Source organism: Cyrtonyx montezumae, unplaced genomic scaffold, assembly GCF_038088225.1.
Source record: "Cyrtonyx montezumae isolate F1298 unplaced genomic scaffold, pur_monq_1.0 scaffold_3, whole genome shotgun sequence".
Lineage (NCBI taxonomy): Eukaryota > Metazoa > Chordata > Aves > Galliformes > Odontophoridae > Cyrtonyx > Cyrtonyx montezumae.
This window is the reverse complement of record NW_027072034.1, coordinates 781,164-803,293: the sequence shown is the minus strand read 5'-3', so window position 1 is coordinate 803,293 and position 22,130 is coordinate 781,164. Positions and strand designations below refer to the sequence as shown.

Genomic DNA, 22,130 nt, shown 5'->3' with positions numbered 1-22,130 from the left:
AACATACTTCAATGTTTGCAGTGCCTATTTGTCAACTAAATACGTAGTTAATGTTTGTATTCAGCTGCCTTATCCCACAGCAAAGACTTCTGTTGGTTTTAAAATTATGCACCTGATTGTGGCAGAACTGAAGAAAACAGAGTATTCCCAAAGAATATATTTATTGCATAAATATGACACACTCCCTGAACTGGAATAACAGCAGACGTTCTTTGATCATGCAGTACAGAGACAAACATTAAACAAGCATGTCTAAGATTTATTTAAACACTGTTAGACAAATCCAGGTTGAGGTAAAGATGCAAGGAGGTACAGGTTAAGTACTCATTAGTATTTACTAGAGGATAAACTTAACTATGCAGCCCCTGGTCTCTGATTCCACAAGGACAGGGTTCTTGTGGTGCTCCCCATATTCCAGTACTTGGATTCTTGGATGCAGTGTGCAATTTCAAGTTAGATTTCTTTGTTTCTTGTAAGGAGGAATTGAGCATAGAGGAACGGTGGTTAGCTAATTGTCTGATGGTATGGGACCTTCTCAGCAGTGCTTTCTGTTGGGTTTGTCTGAAGGTAGGTGTGTCTATGTGCAGTTAAGAAGTCCTCTCTTTGACTTAGATATCTTAAGTCATTCCTATTAAAACTGTGAGGAGAAATAGTGCCATAAACAATTTGGACCAAAGATTACTGGATAAATTATGTGCTGTTGAATTAGTAGAATGACCCTAAAACCTTTTTGATGGGCAGCTAAGCAAGGCTAAATGGTGAGGGTGGGAGTTTGGGGCTGCATGTATATGAACAGGCTGAAAGAGACTGTGGTTCAGGCTTGAGCTCTGCCTGGCAGCCATCTGCAGTGTTCTGCTGGTGACTCGTTCCCTGACTTGTTCTGGCTTTGTCAGCACTCTCCTGGACAATGCCTAGGCAAGGTGTGGGGCATGATGCAGATCACAGACTTTCTATTGCTGGGTGAGGAAGCTTCAACTGTGTGGGTGAAAGCTGTGCTTTGCTGCTTGCCCTCAAGGCCTCAGGACAGGCCGTGGCTCGTTATGTGAGCGACTACAAAAGTAGTCGTGGATTCAGCCACACGAGTGACCTCAGCACTGGCACTGAGTCACACATTTTCACATCACATCTCCTTCAGGTTCTAAGAACTGCATGTGTTCCTGCACAGCAGTTGGCTTTTCTTAGCAAATCCAGACTGTCTGACACACTCTTTTTCATGTCTACTACATTTTGCCTTTCAAAGACTTTAGATATGGGAGTATCTGGTTGGTGCTAAGGGCACAAAAGTGCTTGGCTTATCCAGAACGACTGCAGAATGGCAGCATGCTCGCTGGCAGGAGGTGAATTACTTAGGGATCTGTACTGATGTAAAGGTAGGCACCTAATGAATGGCAGATTGGTGATGTCCACAAGAACAGCCCGCTGTGAGCTTCTGGACTGTACTCAGCATACCCTGTCTCAGTGTGGACATCTTTACAGACGGTGATGTCTAACTTTGAATCTTTGAGGGTTTTCCTTAAAGATCAAAAACTGTGCCAAGTGCCACCAAACGATGCCGTCCCATATGCTTGTCATGCTCCTTTCTAAAAAGTTATGTTGGGAGGTTGCAACCTTAGAGAAGGAACTAAGGAACTGAGAGTTGATTTGAGGTTTCCTGTCTGTACAAACTAAATATATTTGTTGCATCATGTGCGTGTTCCAGAAGTGTGTGTGATCAGAGAGATATCACTGATGGCTGGCATGACAGCACTAAGGAATCTGGTTGTGCTGCATGTGCTTATTTTTCTTCTATGGTTAAAAATTAGCTCTGACACTTCAGTTGTGACAAGTGGGGCTGGAAAAGCTGAATTAGGAGTTTCAAATAAATGCTGGCTCCTGAATTCCTGTCTTTATGATACTAGGCATGCTCTTAGAAGTCTGTGAGATGGCTGCTTTTTGTGTGTGTATATATCATATAGTATTATGAATCTGTATTATGTGTTGTTTTTTTTTTTTAGCTTGAGCAGATATATAAAATCTTTATATTACACAATTATTAAAGATTTATATTACTTATGCATACGTAAAAGTGATTTTCTAACCTTTCTAGCGGTCTAAAGAATTGTCTCTTATAGAAACAGTATTGAGCTTTAAGAGGTTGGAAACCTACCTTAACAGCTGAAGGCACACTGAAAAACCAGGAAGACTGCTGAATGATAATCTTCACTCCAGTGTCTGCACCATCCCTTTGAAAATCTGCTCTGCCACTCCTATGTATCGTGAGGATGACTCAGGCTGTTATTCATGCTTGGGTGTTACCATCCAGCTAAATCCTTTAGGCTACTGGAATAGAAACCAGGACACCTAAAGTTGAAGGCTTGCATTTCCTGTTTTTGTCTATATTGGTAACATGCTCAATCCTTGACAGGCACTTAAAAAGGGTATGAAACGCTCACTAGGGTTGTAAGTTATTGGTTATGCTAGCACCATATTAATGGATTTATCTGTCACAGTAATACCAGGGCAGCCCAACCCATAAGATACAATTTAGATTCAAGTACAAACATGGCCAAAGGGATTACCCTAAGATATAGCAGCTATGCAGCATTCTCATTCTGTGAAGTTTGAATGCTGTTCTTAAATAAAGATTTCGATTTTTCTCTACTTCATCTACTGCTTTCAAGTGTAGAGACAGCTATTGGGGCTGTATTTTGCACTGATGCTTGTGGTTTCTCTTTATGAAACTAAATGAGCTGTGTACCATAACCTTGTGGTTGCAGAAGCAGGGGTTATGTGATAATGTGACTTGACTTAGAGCTGCAATAGTGAGCTGGGTTTCTGCCCTGTGCAGCTTGCAGCTAGGTTGGTTGCAATATGCTGATACCTTGCTCTGACAGTTCTGATCCCTATACAGTTTTAGCCACAGAAGTAAGACTTAGTTAACACGAAACCATGCTTTTTAGTGGTTTTGTTCTTGTTTTTCCTCTTAAGGTTGCCCTGATTACTAGTAATGTTTTAACCAGAAGGTGTGAAATAACTTTCTGGGAATCGTTGCTTTTCAGTTTTTATACTGTTTGGTATTTTGGTGACCATACTGTGGCTGTAGGACTCTAATTTTCAGTTCTACTCTGTCCCTAGGTTGTATGAACTTCAGCTCTTCACTCTGCAGCCTTGCAGTGTCTGCACTGCAATGTCTTGCAAGTCCATCTGGATACCTGTTTGTGCTGCTATTGTAGGGTGCCTGCTTTAGCAGGGGAGTTGGACTCTATCTTGAGGTCTCTTCCAGCCCCTGAAATTCTGTGACTTTGTAGAGACTTTTAAAGGTTGTTCATAAGGAAAATATATTAAAATTCAGAGCAATATGCTTACAGTTGTTTAGTTTTGTAAACTGGCTGAATTGGGGAAATCTAATGGTGCTGTCAAACAGAATGCAGAAGTAAATAATACTTGGATTCAGTTCTGCAGCTGTGTCCCTGCTGCTCCCAACTTGGATAGAGTTATGCTCTCAGTCTTTATAGTTTTGTAAATGTTTTGTCATTTGCTAGAACAGATATTTTCTTGGCTTGTGTGTTTTATGTGAGTCATGGTCCTCAGTAGTTGTCAGAAGCTCTCATTGCTCTTTCTGTCCTTATTTCTGTGTTATTTGAGCCATCCCATAGCTCACTTTTCTATGGAAGATAGTTTTTGTTTCCGTTAGTAAGCAAAGTAGGTGCCAAATAAACGATTGAATGTATTTTTCTCCAGCTCTATGCTCAGTTTTCAAGCTTTCAAGGAGCTGATAGTATCTTTATACCAAATAACATGTCAGAAAGAGGGTTCTTCTTCTTTACCCTTGTATTTTCTGTAAGTTATTGCACGCGTATGTGAATGGTGTGTTCTGTTTGTTGTTTTCCTGTAGGTCAAACAGGTGCTTACCTCTTTTGTGCTGTATAAATCTACGGTATTTGTTATGCATCTGTATCATTGTGTGCACCTCACAGCAATTTTCCAATAATACAAAGTTTATCTGTGATGGAGGATCCCATTCTGATTGCACCTGTTGAGTGTGCCTAGTGTTCACAGTCCTAGTCCTCCAGGATGGTGATTCACCTGTGTTTTGTTCAGATTGGGTTTGCTGATCAGACTGGGTGAGAGAACAAGCTGCCCAAGGCCTACAGTGCAGTTGTGCTTTACAGCTAACATCTGGGTCTGGCAGTTCAACCCCTACACAGAGACTTCAGGCTCACCCAGTTAAAACTATATCTTGACTGAACTTGGCTCAGGGAAGTCCCTGACCTGCTGTCACCCTGTCCTCCCAGTTTGAGAGTCAGTTTGTGCGTGGCATGCTGCACCTGTGGTATCTGTGTCTGCTGATTGTTCCTTGCAGACCGCTTTGAGTAGCCCAAAGGAACTTGTAGATCTTATCTAGACATAATTATTTTGTTGCTGTTTGTTTCTTTTCTTGGTTGACAGGGTATTTTTTTTATGCACTTACGCATAGAAGCTTGTGAAACAGGCTATGGGCATGTGGTAGATAACACTTCTGACATGTGAAAGAAGCTTGAACTTGTGTAAACAAGCAGACAGAAAGCTTCTGAGTTTGGTTTTCTCACAGATATTTTTGCTTAGGCTGAAAATGTGGATGTATCTGTACTTTATTCCCAGTGTACAGTGTTTTGCTACCTAACTCCTCTGTTAAGAGACACCCGCAGTGCTGCAAGTACTTTCTTCATTTCTTGATAAAAGCACCAAAGTTTTCTATTATAAATGCTTGTAACTGTAATCAAGTGCAGTTCTTTCTCAAGTGCTGTGGTGAATGGTGGATTATCCCACTATCACTCCTTAGCAAGCAGGAGGTTTAGGTGGTTCTTTTTTTCCCACAGTTTTTTATTACATTAATAGCTGCCTTTATAAATAGCTTGCCAGGGCAGAGAATTAGTAGATCTAATGTGGCATAGCTTTACAAGAGGAAGACTTCCAATAAAGACACGTACTTCCTTTCAAAAAGAAGCAATTTCTGCAGAATACAACAGAAAGCAAGAGTGGGCCTAGCTGCAGTTGTTTTCATGTGAAGTAGATCTGATATTATTCCCAAGGTAGTGGCATTAATTCCTGGTGCCTCCTGTTAATGGTGCCTTTCAGATGTTTTTTCTTTAAGGCATCAACTTGCTGTTTGAAAAAGATGAGGGTAGGGCACATCTTAAGAGTTGCATGTGTGGGAAGTTATTCTTGTGAAGAACTGCCTTTTAATAAGAAGGCATGAACTTTTTGCTGAAGGGTTTCCTTTGTTACTCCTTGTGCTTCATTTCTTCATATTTAAACAATTCTTACTAATTTGCTGTAACTAGAGTGGGAAGGCTGCTTGCTAAATAGAGAAAAGGATTTTAAATCTAAGTCCCGAACTTTGTTTTCCAACAAAATGCTATGTTTTATAGAAACACAGATGCTGTTTATGTCTTAGTTTTGTGATAAGTTCAGTTTTCTTGCAGGAAGGACTGAGCTTATTTTGTAAGCAGTTGTATAAGGAAGCAGGAGACGAAGGGAGATGATAAATGCAAAAGGCTACAGAGCACTTTGGTGCCAAAGCAGAATTGGAGGACAAGAACAAACTTCTCCATACAACTTCTTGCAGAAGTGTTGAACTGTCAGCATGGCTTTCAAAATCTACATGCATCTTTAATGAGTTCTGTTGAGTGTGTTCTGAAAACACACTAATTCAGTGATTGTCCGTTGTATTTATACCTAATGTTTTCAACATAACTGGGTAACAAACACAGCCCAGGCATTTGATTTGAATATATATATATATATATAATGTATTTAAAATTTAAATTTTGCATTAGCTTTGAAACATATTCTCCTGCATTTTTTTCAGTGATGCTTAAAGGAAGTTGTCAGGATTTACAAGTCTGCCTAGGTTTCAGAATATTTGCTGCTGGGAAAATATGAATGCATTGCTCTTCATTGTTAAAATTCCTAAAGAATAACTTGGAAGAATAAATAATGCCAGGATTTACCATGGTCAGGTGGAATTTCTGCAATTACCACTGGGTTCACTGTAACTTTACCAGAGTTGTTAATGTAATTCCTAAGATCTCAACTCAGGTTAGAGTGCTGTTTGAAGTTGCAACTGAAAATTCACTTGGCATTTGCTAGAGATGATAGGGGAGTATATAATCAGGAGTGATAACAGAAAGACTGGCTATCAAATGCTCTTCGCCTTTTCCAAAAGAAGGTAGTAATGAAAATAATGGATTTAAATCTGAAGTTGGTGGTTTTGTTTTGTTTTGTTACCCAGCACAGCACCTAACATGAACCTTTTGCAGCAGGATGCTGTGCATGTTAAAAGCTGCCTAAAGTTTAAACATAAAAGTAAGTTTAAAATAAGAAATCTTTTCTTTCTGAAGTAATGGTATGCTGTGGTAGGTGTTATTTTTGATTTTTTTCCTTTTCTTTTGGAACACATGGTTTGTTGTCTAGTTAGCAACTGCTGTCTCTCTGGTCTTAGGACTAAAAAACAGTTTCATGGTAAGCAGGCAGTATCTGCACTCTGTATATGAAGCAACTGAAATACAAAGAACAAATCTGCATGGCATGGTCCTGAAAACAAACTCGAAAACCCCACTGCATAACATCTCCAGTAAAAATACAGCACTTTTAGGAAGTGCTGCATGCAGTGTGTTATCAGATATACGGAAGCTCTGTCAATGTAAGCCATTTTTTATTGGGATGCCTTGGCGTGACTTAGGAGATTAACTCCTCATCTAGATTTAAATTTTGGCAGGAGCTCCTACCAGCAGAGTTGATATCAAAGGCAGGATTAGACCAAAGGGGTGCAGCTGTTCAGGAAAGTACCCATGGAATGTTGCTCTATCCACTGCTCTCTAGGATAATCTCCCTACAGAACTGGAAAAGGAGGAGAGCTGCATTCAATCCTGATGGACTGGTAGCGTGGTCTTATATCAGCATTTTTGGGGGAGAGTACAGGCTTGATTGGCCAGATCAGGAATTTTTCAAGTAACAGATTCTCTAAAATTTCAGATGTTCCTCTTTGCATGGGAAGAACATAACTGACTACAAATATCAGTAGAAAAGTTGTTTTTTTTTTTTTTCCAGTTATTCCTAATATTAAACAGGCTCTTCAGGACATTAGGGATGTGTATACGACTTCTGAACTTTGGGGTTTTCAGTGATTTCTTACGTAGGAAACATGCAGGTTTCCTACTCACGGTGTTTTTTCTCATGCATTTTTTTTCCAGAAGATAAAATCAGGAGATTAAGATTTCCCAGCAAAGAGCCTGTCTGTCTTCAACTGCTGGTCTAAATTTAAACGCTTTCCACTATATTTTAGCTCACAGTATTTGAGTTTTCCTTGCACCAGTCATGGAGAATGAATTTCTAATTTAGCAGCATTAATTTCTTGTAGTATGAACAATTCAAGTTTTCCAGTTGTTGTTGTTGATATATGAAATGATGCAAAAGCACTGCAGAGAAAATGAATCTATAATACAGTGTGATTGCCCAACATGCATCTTGACCCACATTTAGTTGTTTCAGCTACTTCCCTGACAAGTGCCTCAGTTATTGTGTGTGCAGTTGGTAGTACTGTAGCCGTGTTGCAACTGACTGCCCTAAATTGACAACATCATTTAATTTGCTTTTTCACTCCACTGTCCGTGGGGAGGAAAACCCAACGCTTACTTCTACCTTTTCAGTATTTATTGAATGTTAGAGGGATGTTAAATTAATTTTGAGGGAAATGTACACAGTGTTTTAATAGCCAGGAAACATATACAGCAGGACCTTTAAAGACACTCCTGTGTATATTCTCCTGTGTGTAACAATATTATAAATGGATTTCTCTCTTTATGTTGGCTTCGACTTTTCAGAGTGTCTCAATTAATTTTGCTGGTGCACTGCCTCAAGTAATTTATTTTTATACTGTAAAGTTTGCAGAATAGCATTTGAGACTTTAAATGCTATGTTAAAAATCAAAGTTTTCTCAGACAGATTGAGGGAAGTTCATTCTCAGCACTACTTGAGTTGCTTTGAGGAACTAAATAGTTTCTTGAAAGAAATATTTTGGCTGATGCATAGAATCACAGAATTGTAGGGGTTGGAAGGGACCTCTAGAGATCATCGAGGCCAACCCCCAAACATACTTATTTTTAGTTACCAAAGGTCATATATTTTTCTAGTAACAAACTCATAAGAGATTGAATTACCTTACCTGGAGGCTGTTTTTTTGCTTAAAACTTGAGTTGAAGAACTTCTCACAAAAAAGTTTAATAAACCTGTACTGTACCCAGAGCACTAGCTTCAGTCATCACAGGCTCCTGTAGTTATAATTGCACAGACATCTGAGACGGAGACGAGAAGAAAAACCAGTTTTTCTGACATGTTTCCAGAAGCCCTAAACTACCTGAAGATTTAATTTCTTTATGAGGGCAAGGCTTGGGGAGGGAGAATATTTCTATCAGATAAGTGGAGGAACAGAATAGTCTTTTCTTTTTCTTTCTAGTTTTGTAACAGCAACAGCAGTCTGAAGCTAAATGTGTTGAGAATTACTGTTCTTGAGGGTAAAGTAGGCACGTTAATTGTTTAGATAGTGTGGGAAAAAGTGTGTTTTGTCCCTGTGGAAAAAAAAGCATGTTAGTGGAGGGGAAGATAGCTTTCACTGGAATAGCAACAGGGACATAATTTAATACTTAACGGAAGATGGCTCCTTCTGGGAGGGCAGGTACAGGAGAAACTTAAGATCTTGTAGCTCAGCAATTATAAGGCCTCTTACAGATATAATGAGGGAGGAGGCTGCTGGGAGTAAAAGCTGTTAGGAGCAAGGGAGGGAGAAAGGAAGAGGAGATTCAGAAGAAATGCTAGCTGAACTTATACAACCAACTGGAACCTGTAGTGTAAAGAGATTAGTTTCGCCCCTCTGTCCTTAGTAACTTGGAAATTGATGCAATGATTTAAAAAGACCACTTGCTTTAATTTTGGAAAAATAAAAATTTTTTCATTTTTCCGACTCGACAAAACAGTCTTTGGACTAATGTAACCACGGCTGAAACCTAAAGGTTTGTTTTTTTTTTTTTTTTAACATAAAAATGAGTAAAAAAAACCCAGACATTTGATATAAATTCTTAAAATACTTTCTCTGTGCACTGTTAACATTTTTACAGCCTTATCATAAACATTTTCTAATGTGAAGAAGTAACGTTTACAGATCAGAATATATTTTCACAGCTGAAGAAACGTGCGGGCTTCTAATTCCAGTTTAGTCCCAGCTGTCTCCTCATAGTTTATCTTGGAGAGTCACTATCAAATATTTTCATTTTTATGGTCTGAAAGCTGTGTTGCAGAAAGTTTTCTGACACTGGTGATTCAGAGAACCTGTTATCACGTGTTCTAGTGAACCTGTTGCTCTTTATCGAATTTTGAATTGTATCTGAGGTGAAATAATACACTATAGGGTCAAAGCAGCAGTTTGAAACGGCGATGCACAGGGTCACAGGGTACATAGTCCTGACTGCGGTCACCACTGAGCAATTAATCCATGTCTGGGTTCTCATCAGAGAGTAAAGTATCAAGGTAATGTTATAAGGCACAAAACAGAAGCAGAATATCAGCAAGTGGACAAAAATCATTTTGAGTACCTTTTTCTTGCTTAATTTATTCCGACTTAATGTAAGCGGTTTGTTCAAAGTCCGTAAGACCACGGTAGAACAGGTCACGTTCAAGATGAGGGGAATAAAAAACCCCACGATTTCGATGAAGATAACGATCCTGGAGAGGTAGGTCTTCCAGGTGGACTCGGGGAAGTTCTCAAAGCACGTTCTTTGTTCTGTGTTGTTTTGGCGGTTTGTGGACTGGAAGAAGCTCGCCGGCGTGCTTCCTGCCAGCACGGTGATCCACACCGCCACGCACACGATCCTGGCGTTCCTTTTGGTGCGAAGAGTCTTAGAGCGAAAGGGGTGCACTATGGCTAGGAAGCGATCCACGCTGATGCACGTCAGGAACAGAATGCTCCCGTACATGTTGGTGTAGAACAGCGTGACGGAGATCTTGCACAGGACGTCTCCGAAGGGCCAGTTCCTTACCACAAAGTAATAAATCCTGAAGGGCAACGTAAACACGAACAGCAGATCAGATATTGCCAAATTCAGCATGTACGTCGTCGTCTCGTTCCGCACTTTCAACGTAAAAGTAAAGATGTAGATAGCGACGCAGTTTGCTATCAGGCCCAGAACAAATACCATGCTAAAGACACAGCCATACAGTGTGTATTTAAAGGAGTCCTCAGTGGAGCAGTTAGAGCTTACCATTATAATGGTATGTCGGAAATACAAGCCTCAATTCCTGTGATGCGCAGCTTTCTCCGGTGTTTCTAGGGCAACTTTTAAAAACTTCCAGCACTGCTGCAGATGTGCTTCTGCTGCTCCTCAGAGCTTCCGAGGTGCGTGGTGGGGTTCATCTCCAGCAGCACTGCAGGAGCTCGCTCCTCTCTTCCCACCGCTGCTGTTTGCAGCAGACCAGGTGAGCGCAGGGCTCGCTTACTTCCATCTCGGCTGGATGGAGCCGGCGAAGAACTTTCTGCCTTTCTTACTGCGCGCTGCAGCTCCCGTCGTCCAAACGGAAGTAAGCAGGCACGGAGTGGGCTTCAAAGAGCCGTTTCCCGGGCTCGGCAAAGCGTGGGCGCTTCCATGTCTCTCCCTGCAGCCCTCTCTCTGCACAACGAGCTCCACAGCCCGGCGGCTGCGGGCGCAGGGCGGTGCCACGGCGTGTTGGCTCCTGTGGGAGGGAGGGAGGGAGAGGAGGGGGCAGGCAGAGCTCGCCCCATCCGCACCGTGACATCACGGGGAGGAGAGGCCGGCCTTGGTCTGTCTGCCAGCCCCCGGGGTCTGCTCTGGTGCGGCTGCCGGCTCGCCCTGCTGTGGGGAAGCGTGTGTCTGAGCGCCTCGAGGTTAATCTGTTTCCTCGCTGGTTGTCAGAGCGGGGTTTCCTGTTAACTGTGCGACTGAAGCCAAGATGTGTTTGCTTGTGATAACACGTTAATCACCCCAAATCAGCTGAGGTGCTCTGCGTTGATTCCCGTGTTATTACGTTCCTCTTGAGGGACAACGTAACACCGATAGATAATTACAATAATTTCACTTCATGATTTACACACAGAGGCACAGCAGTGGAGGAGCTGGAGTGGCCCTAGGGCATCCCTGAGCTGAGGTGTGTGGCAGTGAGAAGAGAGACTCTGTGCTAGAACCATTAAGGCTGGAAAAGACTGATAAAATAATCTAGTCCAACCATCAGCATCACCATGCCCACTCACCACATCCCTCAGTGCCACGTTACACAGTTCTCGAACACCTCCAGAGAGAAGAAACTTTTCCTACTATCCAACCTGAAACTCCCCTGGTGCAATTTAAGGCCCTCTTGGCCTGTAATTCAGCTGAATTGACTTGATTCCTTGTACTGGAAATTTTATCTTGTATCCCAAATTACTCCTCATCAGTAAGGTGGTGCTTTTCACAAAACACTGCACTACACAGTTGTTTCTGATAACGTAATGCTGCAGTTACCATATGTGCCCGTAATACTCCCATTAGTCACTGATTAAAGAAATGAAAGCGTGTTGTAACTAATTAAGAAATACTTAAAAAAAAAAAAAACAACAAAAAAAACAGCTCATGCCTCCAGGGAAGGCAGGTAGGAGATGCATCTCAGTTTAGATAGAGTTGTTTATTTAGCATCAGCATGGACAGACTCGCTGACTTCTGGCATCAAACCTGCTATGTTTCAAAGTCTTCGAACAACAAACCTCTTGGTATCTGGCTGGGTGGTGTGGCTCTTTGAACAGGATTTTAATAAACTCTGCATAAGCAAAGCTCCGCTAGGCAGAAGTTGTCTAGTCTGTTGTAAAGGAGAATCAGGAACACCTTGACGGGTTTTTGGCATGGTTTCTTAAGATATCTCAAACAAAATTCAGAATTATTTTTTTTTTAAGAGTTGGGCTCATTTTGTTTCAGTTTTGCTTCTGTGAAACTACCTCACCTTGATTCGGAGGTAAAGTGAAGCAGTTTCCCTCTTGGGGCTGTAATATTTTTGGAATATATAACTGTAAAGCAGAGAAGTGAAAAGGTGAGCGTGGCAGATTCTCTTCTTCATTTCACAGAATTTGTAGCTTAACATAAGGTTGCCTTTCCTGGCTTTTCCTTGCTCAAGCAGTTGTAACTTGTGGTTAAATGTGGTTTCCCCGACAGCCTCTTGGGGCTAAAGGAGATTTCTTAGCTTTTTTTCTTTTTTATACATCCTGCATTTGGTCTCAGGAGAAAGATTTTACATGGTAATGACCTTCCTTACCGCACCTTTGCTGCTGGCAGACCTTCCTTTGGGATGGGGAGGTGGGGGCAAGCGGGAGGAAACAGCTGCAGGGTGGGCCCTGTGGCCTAGGGTTTTTTTATTCTGCATAGGAAATGATGCTGCTGCTGAAGGGGGATGTGTATGTGAGTCTGCCTGCTTTTCCAAACACAGCAATGTCCTAGGCCTATCCTTTGTTGCTAGTGGTAGGTGTGCAAAGGCTCTGTTTCTGTCAATGGGAGAGGAAATGATGGGAGAGTGAGTGTGGGCTTGAAGCCAAGAGCTGATGGAATGCTAGAAATCATCTCTCACTTCAGCAGTGAGTGGATTTTGTACGCTCCTTCACTTGGGTGCCCCTTAGCTCTGCTTACCAAAGTTTAGATATATCCAAGCTGAGAGATACAGCTCTCTTTTCACCCTTGAGTGCTGTTGAATTTATATGGCACATTTATTCTAGCACCAAACAGAAGGCCAGAAGGAAAAATCCTTATAATCCTAGCAATTTGCAAGTAAAACATCTTTAGGACTCTGCCAGCAGGAGCTGCTGCTTCAACTGCTGCTTCTTTCTCCCCCCAGATGTCACAGAACCAAGCTTGCTCTCACTTAGGACACAGATGCAGGAGGCCTTAACTTCAGAAGTCCAGGTTGAGTTGCAAAGATATGTTTCACTGAAATTAAAACCATCATTTGAAGGCTTTCCAAACTTCTGGATTTTCTGACCAGTGTTTTGTGTTTCTCTAGTGTTTTTCAAGTCTTCAGTGCTGGAACAATACAAAAATTGCAGGCAGTTGTGAATTTGGAACTTGTGTATTGTTGCTTATAATAAACGTTCTGATTTATTTTGGGGGAAAAGCAACTTCAACACTAGTAATACTGAAATGAATTTAGAAGCACTGTAGTGCAGTCTGCTAATCAGAGCTTGTCAGGGATGTGGGCAGCACTGCATGCAGCTCTACTGCTCTGTAAAGAAATCAGTGTTCTACTTTTAGAGACGTAACTGCAAGACAGCAGTCATTTGTTCCCACTTCAGTTCAGCAAGCACATGCAAAAGAACTTGTGCCATTTGTTACACTGAAGACAACCAGCAGGATGTTTTGTTTTGTTTTTTTTGTGGTTGTTTTTTTTTTTCCCCAAGTGTTATTTATTCATTTTCATGGGTAATGATGACTCCTGAAGTGTTTTTAGTCTATTTACCACAGTTCCTGTTTGAGTGGTGTGCATGTACAGGAAGGAATTTTTAATTGTTGAGATGGGGAGCCAGGAAGTCTGTTTCTGGTTGTGTCTGGATATTCTCTTCCCATCTTGGTGAAGTTTTCTGTGACTTTGTTCCTTCTGTCCGTGTAAGAGCCTGTTCACTTCTCCACAATGTGAGGCCATCTTAATTATTAAAAAAAGCTGGCAGTCCTTCAATGCCGAACGCTTTGTTAAACGTGAGATTGGGATAATTGTAAAGGTTACAGTGTCCTCCATGTGGACAAAGTGTCACCCACTGACTCCATCAGTGCTCACCAAATACTTAGATCAAACAGTGGCTGGGAGCACAGTGAGGCAGTGCATTGCAGCAGAGGGTCACTTCCACAGGAGCAGGTTTTTGTTTGCATGCCGTGCAGGCTCTTGCTCATTGCTGCTGGAAATGCATAGCTCAGAGTGTTTTGGAGTTGAGAGTTTGCCCTGTCAAGTAGTGTCATTGTGCTCTTTGTATCTGTTGTCGTTTCCATGGAAATAGATAGGAGGCGTTATTTGCAGAGCGACCTACACAGCGCACTGAAGTTTGCCTTCTTTAAAAAGAACAAATACAACAGCAGCAAAAAACAAGTGGAGCAGACAAGTCTTAAAATGAGTGTTCCACATTTTGTGGTGAACAGACAATTTGTATCTAGCCAGACTAATACTGGATGACTATTGTTTTGCCAGTAAGAGACTGCTGCGTATCAGGAAATGTGTTAGCTTGATGCAAGTGAAACTGCATATACCAATAACAAGTAAAAGTTAAAAGAGAACTTAAATATTTTCCACTAAAAGTGGACGTTTGGATTGACTTTCTATAACCAGTTTTCTGGATTTTACCAGCTATATTTTAATACAGAGATGCCAAATACCTTTCAAATATACTTTACAGCATAAAAAGGTAGCAAAAGCTGAATTATTTGGCCTGTGAGTTTCTTACGTTCTTGAAGTTAAAACTGTTTGTGTGTAATTGCTTAAAAAGGAAAAAAGGAAGCTCAGAACAAAATAAAGAGTTCTTCATTCCTGCACGTCTGAAACGCTTCTCTCTTCTCTTTAGAATTGTTTGAATTTCCTTTATAGGAAGCACAACGGTTCCTTCCCTGCTTGCAGAAAGAGGAAACAATTTCTCTCCTTTTGTTGAAATTCAAGTTGCTGGAGCCCTTTTCCCCCTACTCCCTGTCTTCATGTAGAATCTCTTCCTTTTTGAACTGTCCTTTACACTCTTCTTTACAATATTAGGTGGCAAGAACATATTTTTATTATGGAATACTGCTTAAAAGCTGATATAGAATCATAGGATCATAGGGTTGGAAGGGACCTTTAAGATCATGTAGTTCCAACCCCCTGCTATAGGCAGGGACACCTCCCACTAGAGCAGGTTGCTCACAGCCCTGTGCAGCCTTGAACACTCGTATATAGTTTGAAAGCAAAATGAATATAAGTTGATTAAACACTTTTAAGTAACTAAGAGGTAAATAAGTATATTCTGCTGCTTTTCTCCCCAAGCTGAAACTCCCTCGAAAGGGAACTCAGAAGTGCTGCAGCTGAGACTGTGTTCAGGCGTTGCAGTCTCCATTAGCATAATGTAATCCTCAGTAAGACTTACAGGTCTTCTTGGATACTCTAATTTACTGAGGAAATTCTTGAGAGACTTATTAAGAACCTTTAAAATGCTACTGATTTGACTTTTTTTTCTCCTCCTTCCATTTTCATTTTGCATAAAAGGAGCAGGATTCAGTTAAGAATTTCCTGCAGTGATGGGGAAAAGTGCAGAACTGGGAGTATGTCATACAAGACACTTCTAGAATATTTTATTTCAGAAAACATTATATGCTTACAGCTTAGAGCTTATTCTTGGCATTAGTTGTTTTCTGTTGAGTTTGGATGCTAGCTGGAAATGTGGGATTAACTTTTTTTCAAGCACAGAGCAGCAAATTTGGAAGTCATTCTTGTAATAGGGCTGATAGGAATATGCAGTGAACAGTAAAGAATGCTTTGTTGATTCAAAGCTCAAGTTACATGTGATGCTTACACAGAATTATGTAAATAGTATAGTGGGATATGAGGATTGGTCATTTGCATTATGAGTACACAAGAACAGTTATAACAGTGTTTTAGGCCACTGAGATATCTGATAAATATTTGCATAAAGTTTCTTGGTTTGCATTTTTCGTGCAACCCGTGGAAATTCCAGCAGAAGCTTTTTTCTTACATTATAAAATATTTTGATGTGCCAAGTAATTCTTTAAGAACTTGTTTCTGAGGAGGTCAGGAGCGACCAAGCAATAACTGGATAAAGTGTTTATATGTTGGTGATATATCAGTTGTTGTATGATGCATTTAAAATGGTGCCCCACACTTTTCTCTAAGTGCAGCAGCAGCAGGTAAGAGAAGCATCATTTACTTACTCCTCCCTTCCACCTCAATTTTTACTGCTTGTAGATACAAACAGCAACTGTGTCCCTGTATTAGGAACTGCCAATTTAAGCCTCCTCCCACTCTATATCGCTAATTTAAGGGAGAAATTACTTTGCATGAAGAACAAAACTGCCATTTCTGTTGCATATCTAATTGAATGAACCTTGCAAGAGAGGAAACTCTGAAAGGTGATCAAAAATGCTACTTCTGCTGTGCGGTCTGGCATTTTTCTGAGGCAGTTACAGTATATGTGGGAGATGCTGCGTGGCTGTTGGGGCAGTGACATTGTGAGCAGGCAGTTTAAGATGGGTATCCAGCTATAACTCAAGATGATATCTGGAGCTGTGCTTTATAAATTAATTGAGGGAAACTTCTTCAGGTGCACTGCAGTGTATTTACTTGCGAAGAGACGGAATGAAACCCTTCAAAGTTCCATCATGGAAGTAGAGTTGATAGGACAGTAAGATAGTTGGTAGTTAGATAACATTAAATCTTCTCAAGCTTTATGCTTTGAATTGAGTGGCTTTGAACAAATGAGCTAAAAGGTGAAGGATCACAAATATGAAAAGCTTAAAAAAGGCATTTATCCGGCTGTTCTGCAAACATGATTAAAGTGTGTGTGTAATATAAAAAATAAATGGCTTAATCTTTAAGAATGGTATATTCTGGCTCTGCTTAAGTTTCTAAATCATAGCGTTAGAAATGCAGAGTTTAACTGAAATGGGCGGAAATTTGCAAAACGTTTAATGACAGGAAATGCATATTCAAAGTAATGCAGGTGTAGAAATGTGACTTTTTCCACAAAAGAACTAAAAACTCAGGTGGTATATCAAGAAAATACAAAGAATTCTGAGGAGGAGATCGGAGGCACTTCATTAGTTCTTTTGGAAGCCATTCCGAACATACAGAATGAAACGTGGACAGGCAGAACTTGGAAGATTATAATTCTTTTCATTTCTAAGCGAACAACTTGTTATTTTTTTTAGGTCTTTAGTCAAAGCTTTTGCCCACCATCTATTCCCATTCTTCTTTTCTTAGAACTGAGGTAGGCTAGTTCCATGTGAAGATAAGTGGTATTTATCCACATAGGTCTTTAAGACACATTTCAATTCCATGCCAAATTACTTGCAGCCACCCCATTAAGTACGAGCAGCCTCTTGCATCTTTGACAGAGTAAAGCCTCTGCCTTTATACAAGATTTTAACCTCTGCTTGTCAGAGACTGCACAAAGCCTGCAATCACATTCCTATTCTCTCTCCTATAAAGGACAGCATTATGAAGCTATTGTAAAAATTTACCATAGGCATTCGGTAAGATTTATGTGCATTCATAGAGTTCTTTCTGTAAAAAAAAAAGAAAAGAAAAACAACCATGGAATTACTTCAGTTTCCTTCACAAAATGAGAATGTAAGAAGTTTCATCAGAGTTGTTCAAGCTGGTAAGCTAATTAGCAGAGATAAATCCTGACATGAAAATGCTTGTCTGGGGAGAGCTGCTGCCAAAGAACAGAACTTGGACTTGATTAATGCGAAGAATTATTACTTTCTTAAAGCGTCTGTCAGCAAGTAACCTCTTTAAATTCTCCATCATAAGATCACTTTAAATGATTACGTAGCATGTCATTAGTACTGGTAAACAGTCTTAGAAATGCTTCAGCTGACTTTATCCCTGCAAAGGCTCTTTCCTTCCAGCCCAGTTTTCTGAAACTGCCGTGCTTCGTTAGTTCTTTCTGTTGTGTTGACCATTTGCGGCAGTCACTTTTCCAGCGTGTCCATCAAGTGATACCTCGAAACTAAGAACACAAATGTCGAAATTTTGGAGGAAGGACAAAGGCTGTGCTTCTTAATGACTTTTTTCGTTTAATTTTCTGCTGAAATCTTGGAAATAATGGAGTTGGATGATCTGAACCCACCAATGCAGCGTAATTTTAAAAAGGAGAAGCCATTTTTTTTCCTTCCCATCAGATAAGCTTCTTCAGAGTTCTTCATCTTGTGTGAAAAGACATATTTCATGACAGAAATTGATTCATCATGTGAATATTTCTTAGTAGACTTTCTGGAAGAGTTAAGCCATTCTGGGAGATAGATGTTGGGGCGGCCCTGTCAAAAGAGGGGAGGCTGGAGTCTCTCCCCCTGACCTCATTGATCTCCACTCAGAAGCCTTCCTCTGTAATTTCCAGTGAACCATCCACGTGGTGTGGTTTAGGTTACCCCACGTACTTTGAGGTCATGAAAGTGGTCAATTGAATGAGGAAAATTACTTGGTTTAAAAGTAATCCTAGCAAATGCATATTTTCCGTGGTCGTATGGGTGCTAACGTCAAAGACTGCAAAGGTCACAGTGAGATTCAGGTGGTGGTGGGCAGCAGCTGTCATGCATTCCTGTTACTCGTTTGTGTGGGTTTTGTGAAACTTTCTCAGCTGCTATCTGTGATGGTTTAGCAGTGCACTGATAGAGATGGAAAAAATTAACCTCCAGCTACACAAATCCTTCAGGTCTGTGGTAAAAGCAGTAGTTTGTAACGCCTCAAAAACTATCAGTAGCTACCAATCATAGAATTTTTGAAAGGAAAAAAGAAAACATTGGTTGATATGAGGACAAGGGATAAGAGTGAGTGCACTGGTGCCCGTTACTTAGTGAAGAGCTCAGAGTTCATACCTGTGTTTACAAATATTATTTTAACTGTGTATTTCTTGAGCCCATTAGGTTCTTGTGTTTCTTTGCGCTGAACAGGGTATGGTTTTTACAATGAAATTGGCTGAATGTGGGCTGTTGCTCAAGGCAGTCGTCCTGCCCTCCCTTCAGTCCTGTTTCTTCCCTCTTGCTTTGTGTTTGAGTGCATTCTGTTGGATGAGGAGAGTTTGGTTTTAAACAAATGCCAAGAAATGCATGATTGCTGTAGTCATAGCTATGATGTCAATGTTAAAGCAGAAGGCAGAGCTCAAGGTGCAGACACTCAGGGAAGCACCAGCGCATATATGCTGATTTAAGACAACTGTGAAACTTGACAGTGAGTGTTGTGGTCAGGTGTTCAACTTTGAGGCTTTCAAATTCTGTGTTGACACTTGGCCTGAGGTGAACTTAGTGTTGCCCGTGTGAGGTTTAGAAAGAGTCTGAACCTCACACGAGTCACAGAATTGTAGAGGTTGGAAAGGACCTCTGGAGATCATCAAGTCCAACCACTCAAGGGTGAGTTCTACATTTCTGATGTTTCAGCCTGCAATTTTAGTGTGAATGGTTTGAGGTAATGATACTTCTAATAAAATAGGATCGTGTATGCTTAATTTTTTTACTAAGGACCATAAGTATTGGCAGTAATATGCTGTGCTTTTGTTGAGACCAATAGGGACGTGATGCAGGATGACAACCTACCTCTCAGTCCTCTTTGAAGATGCTGCATGTTTTCTTAGTTCAGTGTGGGAGATGCTTTGAGCTGATAGTCTTCAGTACTTGCATCAGCTTCTGTTTTCCTTGTCATGTTAAGATCTACTGACTCATGTCAACCAATCTAGATAGTTAGAAAACGACAAACAAATGTGCCACACGTACCTTGTGTAACATGCAGTGAAACCAGAAAGACTAGGAAGTTGGGTGCAGAGAGAAATTCAGGTTGAGACTATCAGTTGTGTGTCTGACTTAGAGAATTCTTTGATTTGCACCCACATCGTTCTTTGGAAGTTAGTGGTGAAATCTGTCTGCTGCTTTTGCTATGGCTGAATCACTGATGTATGTGCTTCGGGTAGCTGTAGAAAATGCACACTGACCGACAAAAAAGGAGATTATATTTAAGTTCAAAAAGTACAGAAATTGACTGTGTGGAAAAAGAACTTATTGATAATTGCATCTGGATTGAGGTGCCTTATACGACATTTTCTTAAACAGATATTTTGATGTAAGGCTTCTACCTGCTGCTCTGAGGCACTTGTGGGTGCATCTTGGGCTGTAGTACATTGCATATATGCTTTGGTTTCTGTACATGTTTTATATTATTACTTCTACTTGCACTGATGTCAGTGAAGCTGCCTGTAACAGATACAGCAATAACCAAAAGCAGAAATAGGCATTTTCTACACAGTGTAAGCAAAAGCAGCAGAGCAAAACTGCATCCCAAAGAAGTTCCTTTACATTTGACAGCTGTTTCCATGTTTTATTTGTCTGTTTTCCTTTGAGAGAGAGTACAACACTGGATTGCACAGAGCAACTTAAGTGAATACAGCTAAGAGTGAGTTGGTGTGAAAATGCTGTTTCCTTACCAGAAGCAATGTTGAAATGTCGGGGTTGACTTGTATTTTTAAGCGTTCATTTTATTCTTGATATTTTTTTGGAGCAGGAAATTTTTTCTTATTTCAGTGCAACAGAAATTAGAGCTATGACTTCCTAAATTCCTGGAAATTTAAGGTAATCCTCTCAGAGTTCACTCTGATAGTAAAGTTTAAAAATTAGATGAAATAAAAATATTATATAACATATAAAACATATTGCATTATATTATATTGTGTTATATTATTATATCATTTATTATAATATCGTATCGTATCATTTAAATATATACATTTAAAAAGGTGAATCCTTTCTGTCCTCTGGCCTGGGAGAAGTAAGTTTTATTCCCAGTCTCACAGCTATAACATGGAGAGCTTCAGTATTGAACCACATGTTTATGGTTGTAAATGGAAAGTACATGAAAGATGGGATAAGGAGAAGTGGTGAAGCTGCAGTTACAATTTGTCTTTCATGTGCAAAATAATAAAGAGAAGCTGTAAAACTCAGCAGACTCCAGATTGCGTCACTGTCTGCATAGTGTGCAATCTTTAATGCATTGTGGAGTTAGAGAGCTAAAGGGAAATATTTGGGGGTGCTTCTATAAGGCTGGAGAAATGCTTTTTGTTGGCAAATGTGTTAATGAAGGCTAAGCTTTCTGTGGGAATTACAGTGACATTTTTTTCCCAGAAGGCTTTCCAAATGAAAAAATAATAATAATTAAAAATACAAAAAATAATCTTCAGAAGCTAATTTCATTTTCCTGAAATTTCAGGAAGTAAAACTTGAAGCAGAACTCTTCAATTTTCTCAAAATAGGACTTGTAAATTGCAGTGATTTCATCAGAAACGTTGAAAAAGAGAGCAGAGGCTGTGCAAATTTCTTGATTTCCATAAACGCATTTACTCCCAACACTGGGGAGTATCGGAATGACAGAAAAGAGCTTTAATTTGTTCTGAAGATTTTAATGTTCTTTTAGGATATGTCAGTATTTTAAAATATAAGGAGAGTTGTTTACTCAACAGCTTTATGAAGACCCAAGACTCCCATTCCCATGTCACAACTGGATGGGTAGGCTGGTAGGGTTTGTTGGTTAGGTGTGTGCTGGCCAGCCCTATGCACTTCTTATGGCCCTTCTTCTGAGGCAGCTGGTTGTCCTCGTGTGTCTCACAAGCAGCTTTGAGATCCAACATCTGGCCCTGGTTTGAGGTTTCAGGGTGGGTGGGCGAAGGCAGCCAGGATGGCCAACTGTACCCTGGGGTGCATGGAGCACAGCAGTGGCAGCAGGTTGAGGGAAGGGATTGTTCCTCTACCCTGTGCTGGTGTGGCCTCACCTTGAGTACTGTGCACTGCACTACCAGGAAGGGCACAAAACTGTTAGAGCCTCCAGAGGAGGACCACAAAGACGGGGAAGGTTCTGGAGGGCAGGATGGATGAGGAGCAGCTGCAACCCTCTGGTTTGCTCAGCGCAGAGCAGAGCAGCTGAGGGGAGGCCTGATGGCGGCTGCAGCTCTCACAGGGAGCGGAGGGGCAGCGCTGAGCTCTGCTCTGTGTGACAGCGACAGGGCCCGAGGGAACGGCATGGAGCCGTGCTGGGGAGGGGCAGCTGGGGTCAGGGACAGGGTCTGCACCACAGGCGATGGGCACAGCCCTGAGCTGCCTCGGTCCCCACGATGTTATGCAAATCAGAGTGCTCTAAGTGCAGCCTTGTGTAGTTGGTCGGCATCAGCAGGGCTTATCTCTTGATCTGACTTGCTTTTGTCACAACGTTTTAGTGCTCAAGCACTTCTATCGCGAATACATTTCTACTAAAAACCCTTATCTTTATGTGGCAGTTCCTGTAATTCAGAAAGAGAAGAAAAAAATAGCACGCTATATATTTTTTTAACAGCTTCAAAGAAGCTGAAAAATAAGTTTGACTTT

At 40.8% G+C, this 22,130-nt stretch overlaps 2 protein-coding genes across 2 annotated transcripts in view; one reads left to right on the top strand and one right to left on the bottom strand.

Moving 5' to 3' along the window:
- RB1 (RB transcriptional corepressor 1) overlaps nucleotides 1-22,130 on the top strand; it is a 73,002-nt gene that overhangs the window by 35,267 nt on the left and 15,605 nt on the right. The window lies entirely within an intron of this gene.
- Nucleotides 7,431-10,741, bottom strand: LPAR6 (lysophosphatidic acid receptor 6). The gene is made up of 2 exons (XM_065743951.1): nucleotides 9,609-10,741; nucleotides 7,431-8,588 (listed from the first exon to the last, which is right to left on the bottom strand). Exons 1-2 carry the CDS (start codon nucleotides 10,275-10,277, stop codon nucleotides 8,520-8,522), a joined length of 738 nt encoding a protein of 245 aa, XP_065600023.1. The 5' UTR covers nucleotides 10,278-10,741; the 3' UTR covers nucleotides 7,431-8,519.

What these genes read in the sequence shown, in the direction of transcription:
- LPAR6 (XM_065743951.1), bottom strand. Translation starts at nt 10,277, where the DNA reads ATGGTAAGCTCTAACTGCTCCACTGAGGACTCCTTTAAATACACACTG. An exon ending in ATAAATTAAGCAAGAAAAAG is followed by an intron (nt 8,589 to 9,608) that starts GTACTCAAAATG and finishes TTTTTTCCACAG; the next exon opens with GGACAAAACACACTTTTTCC.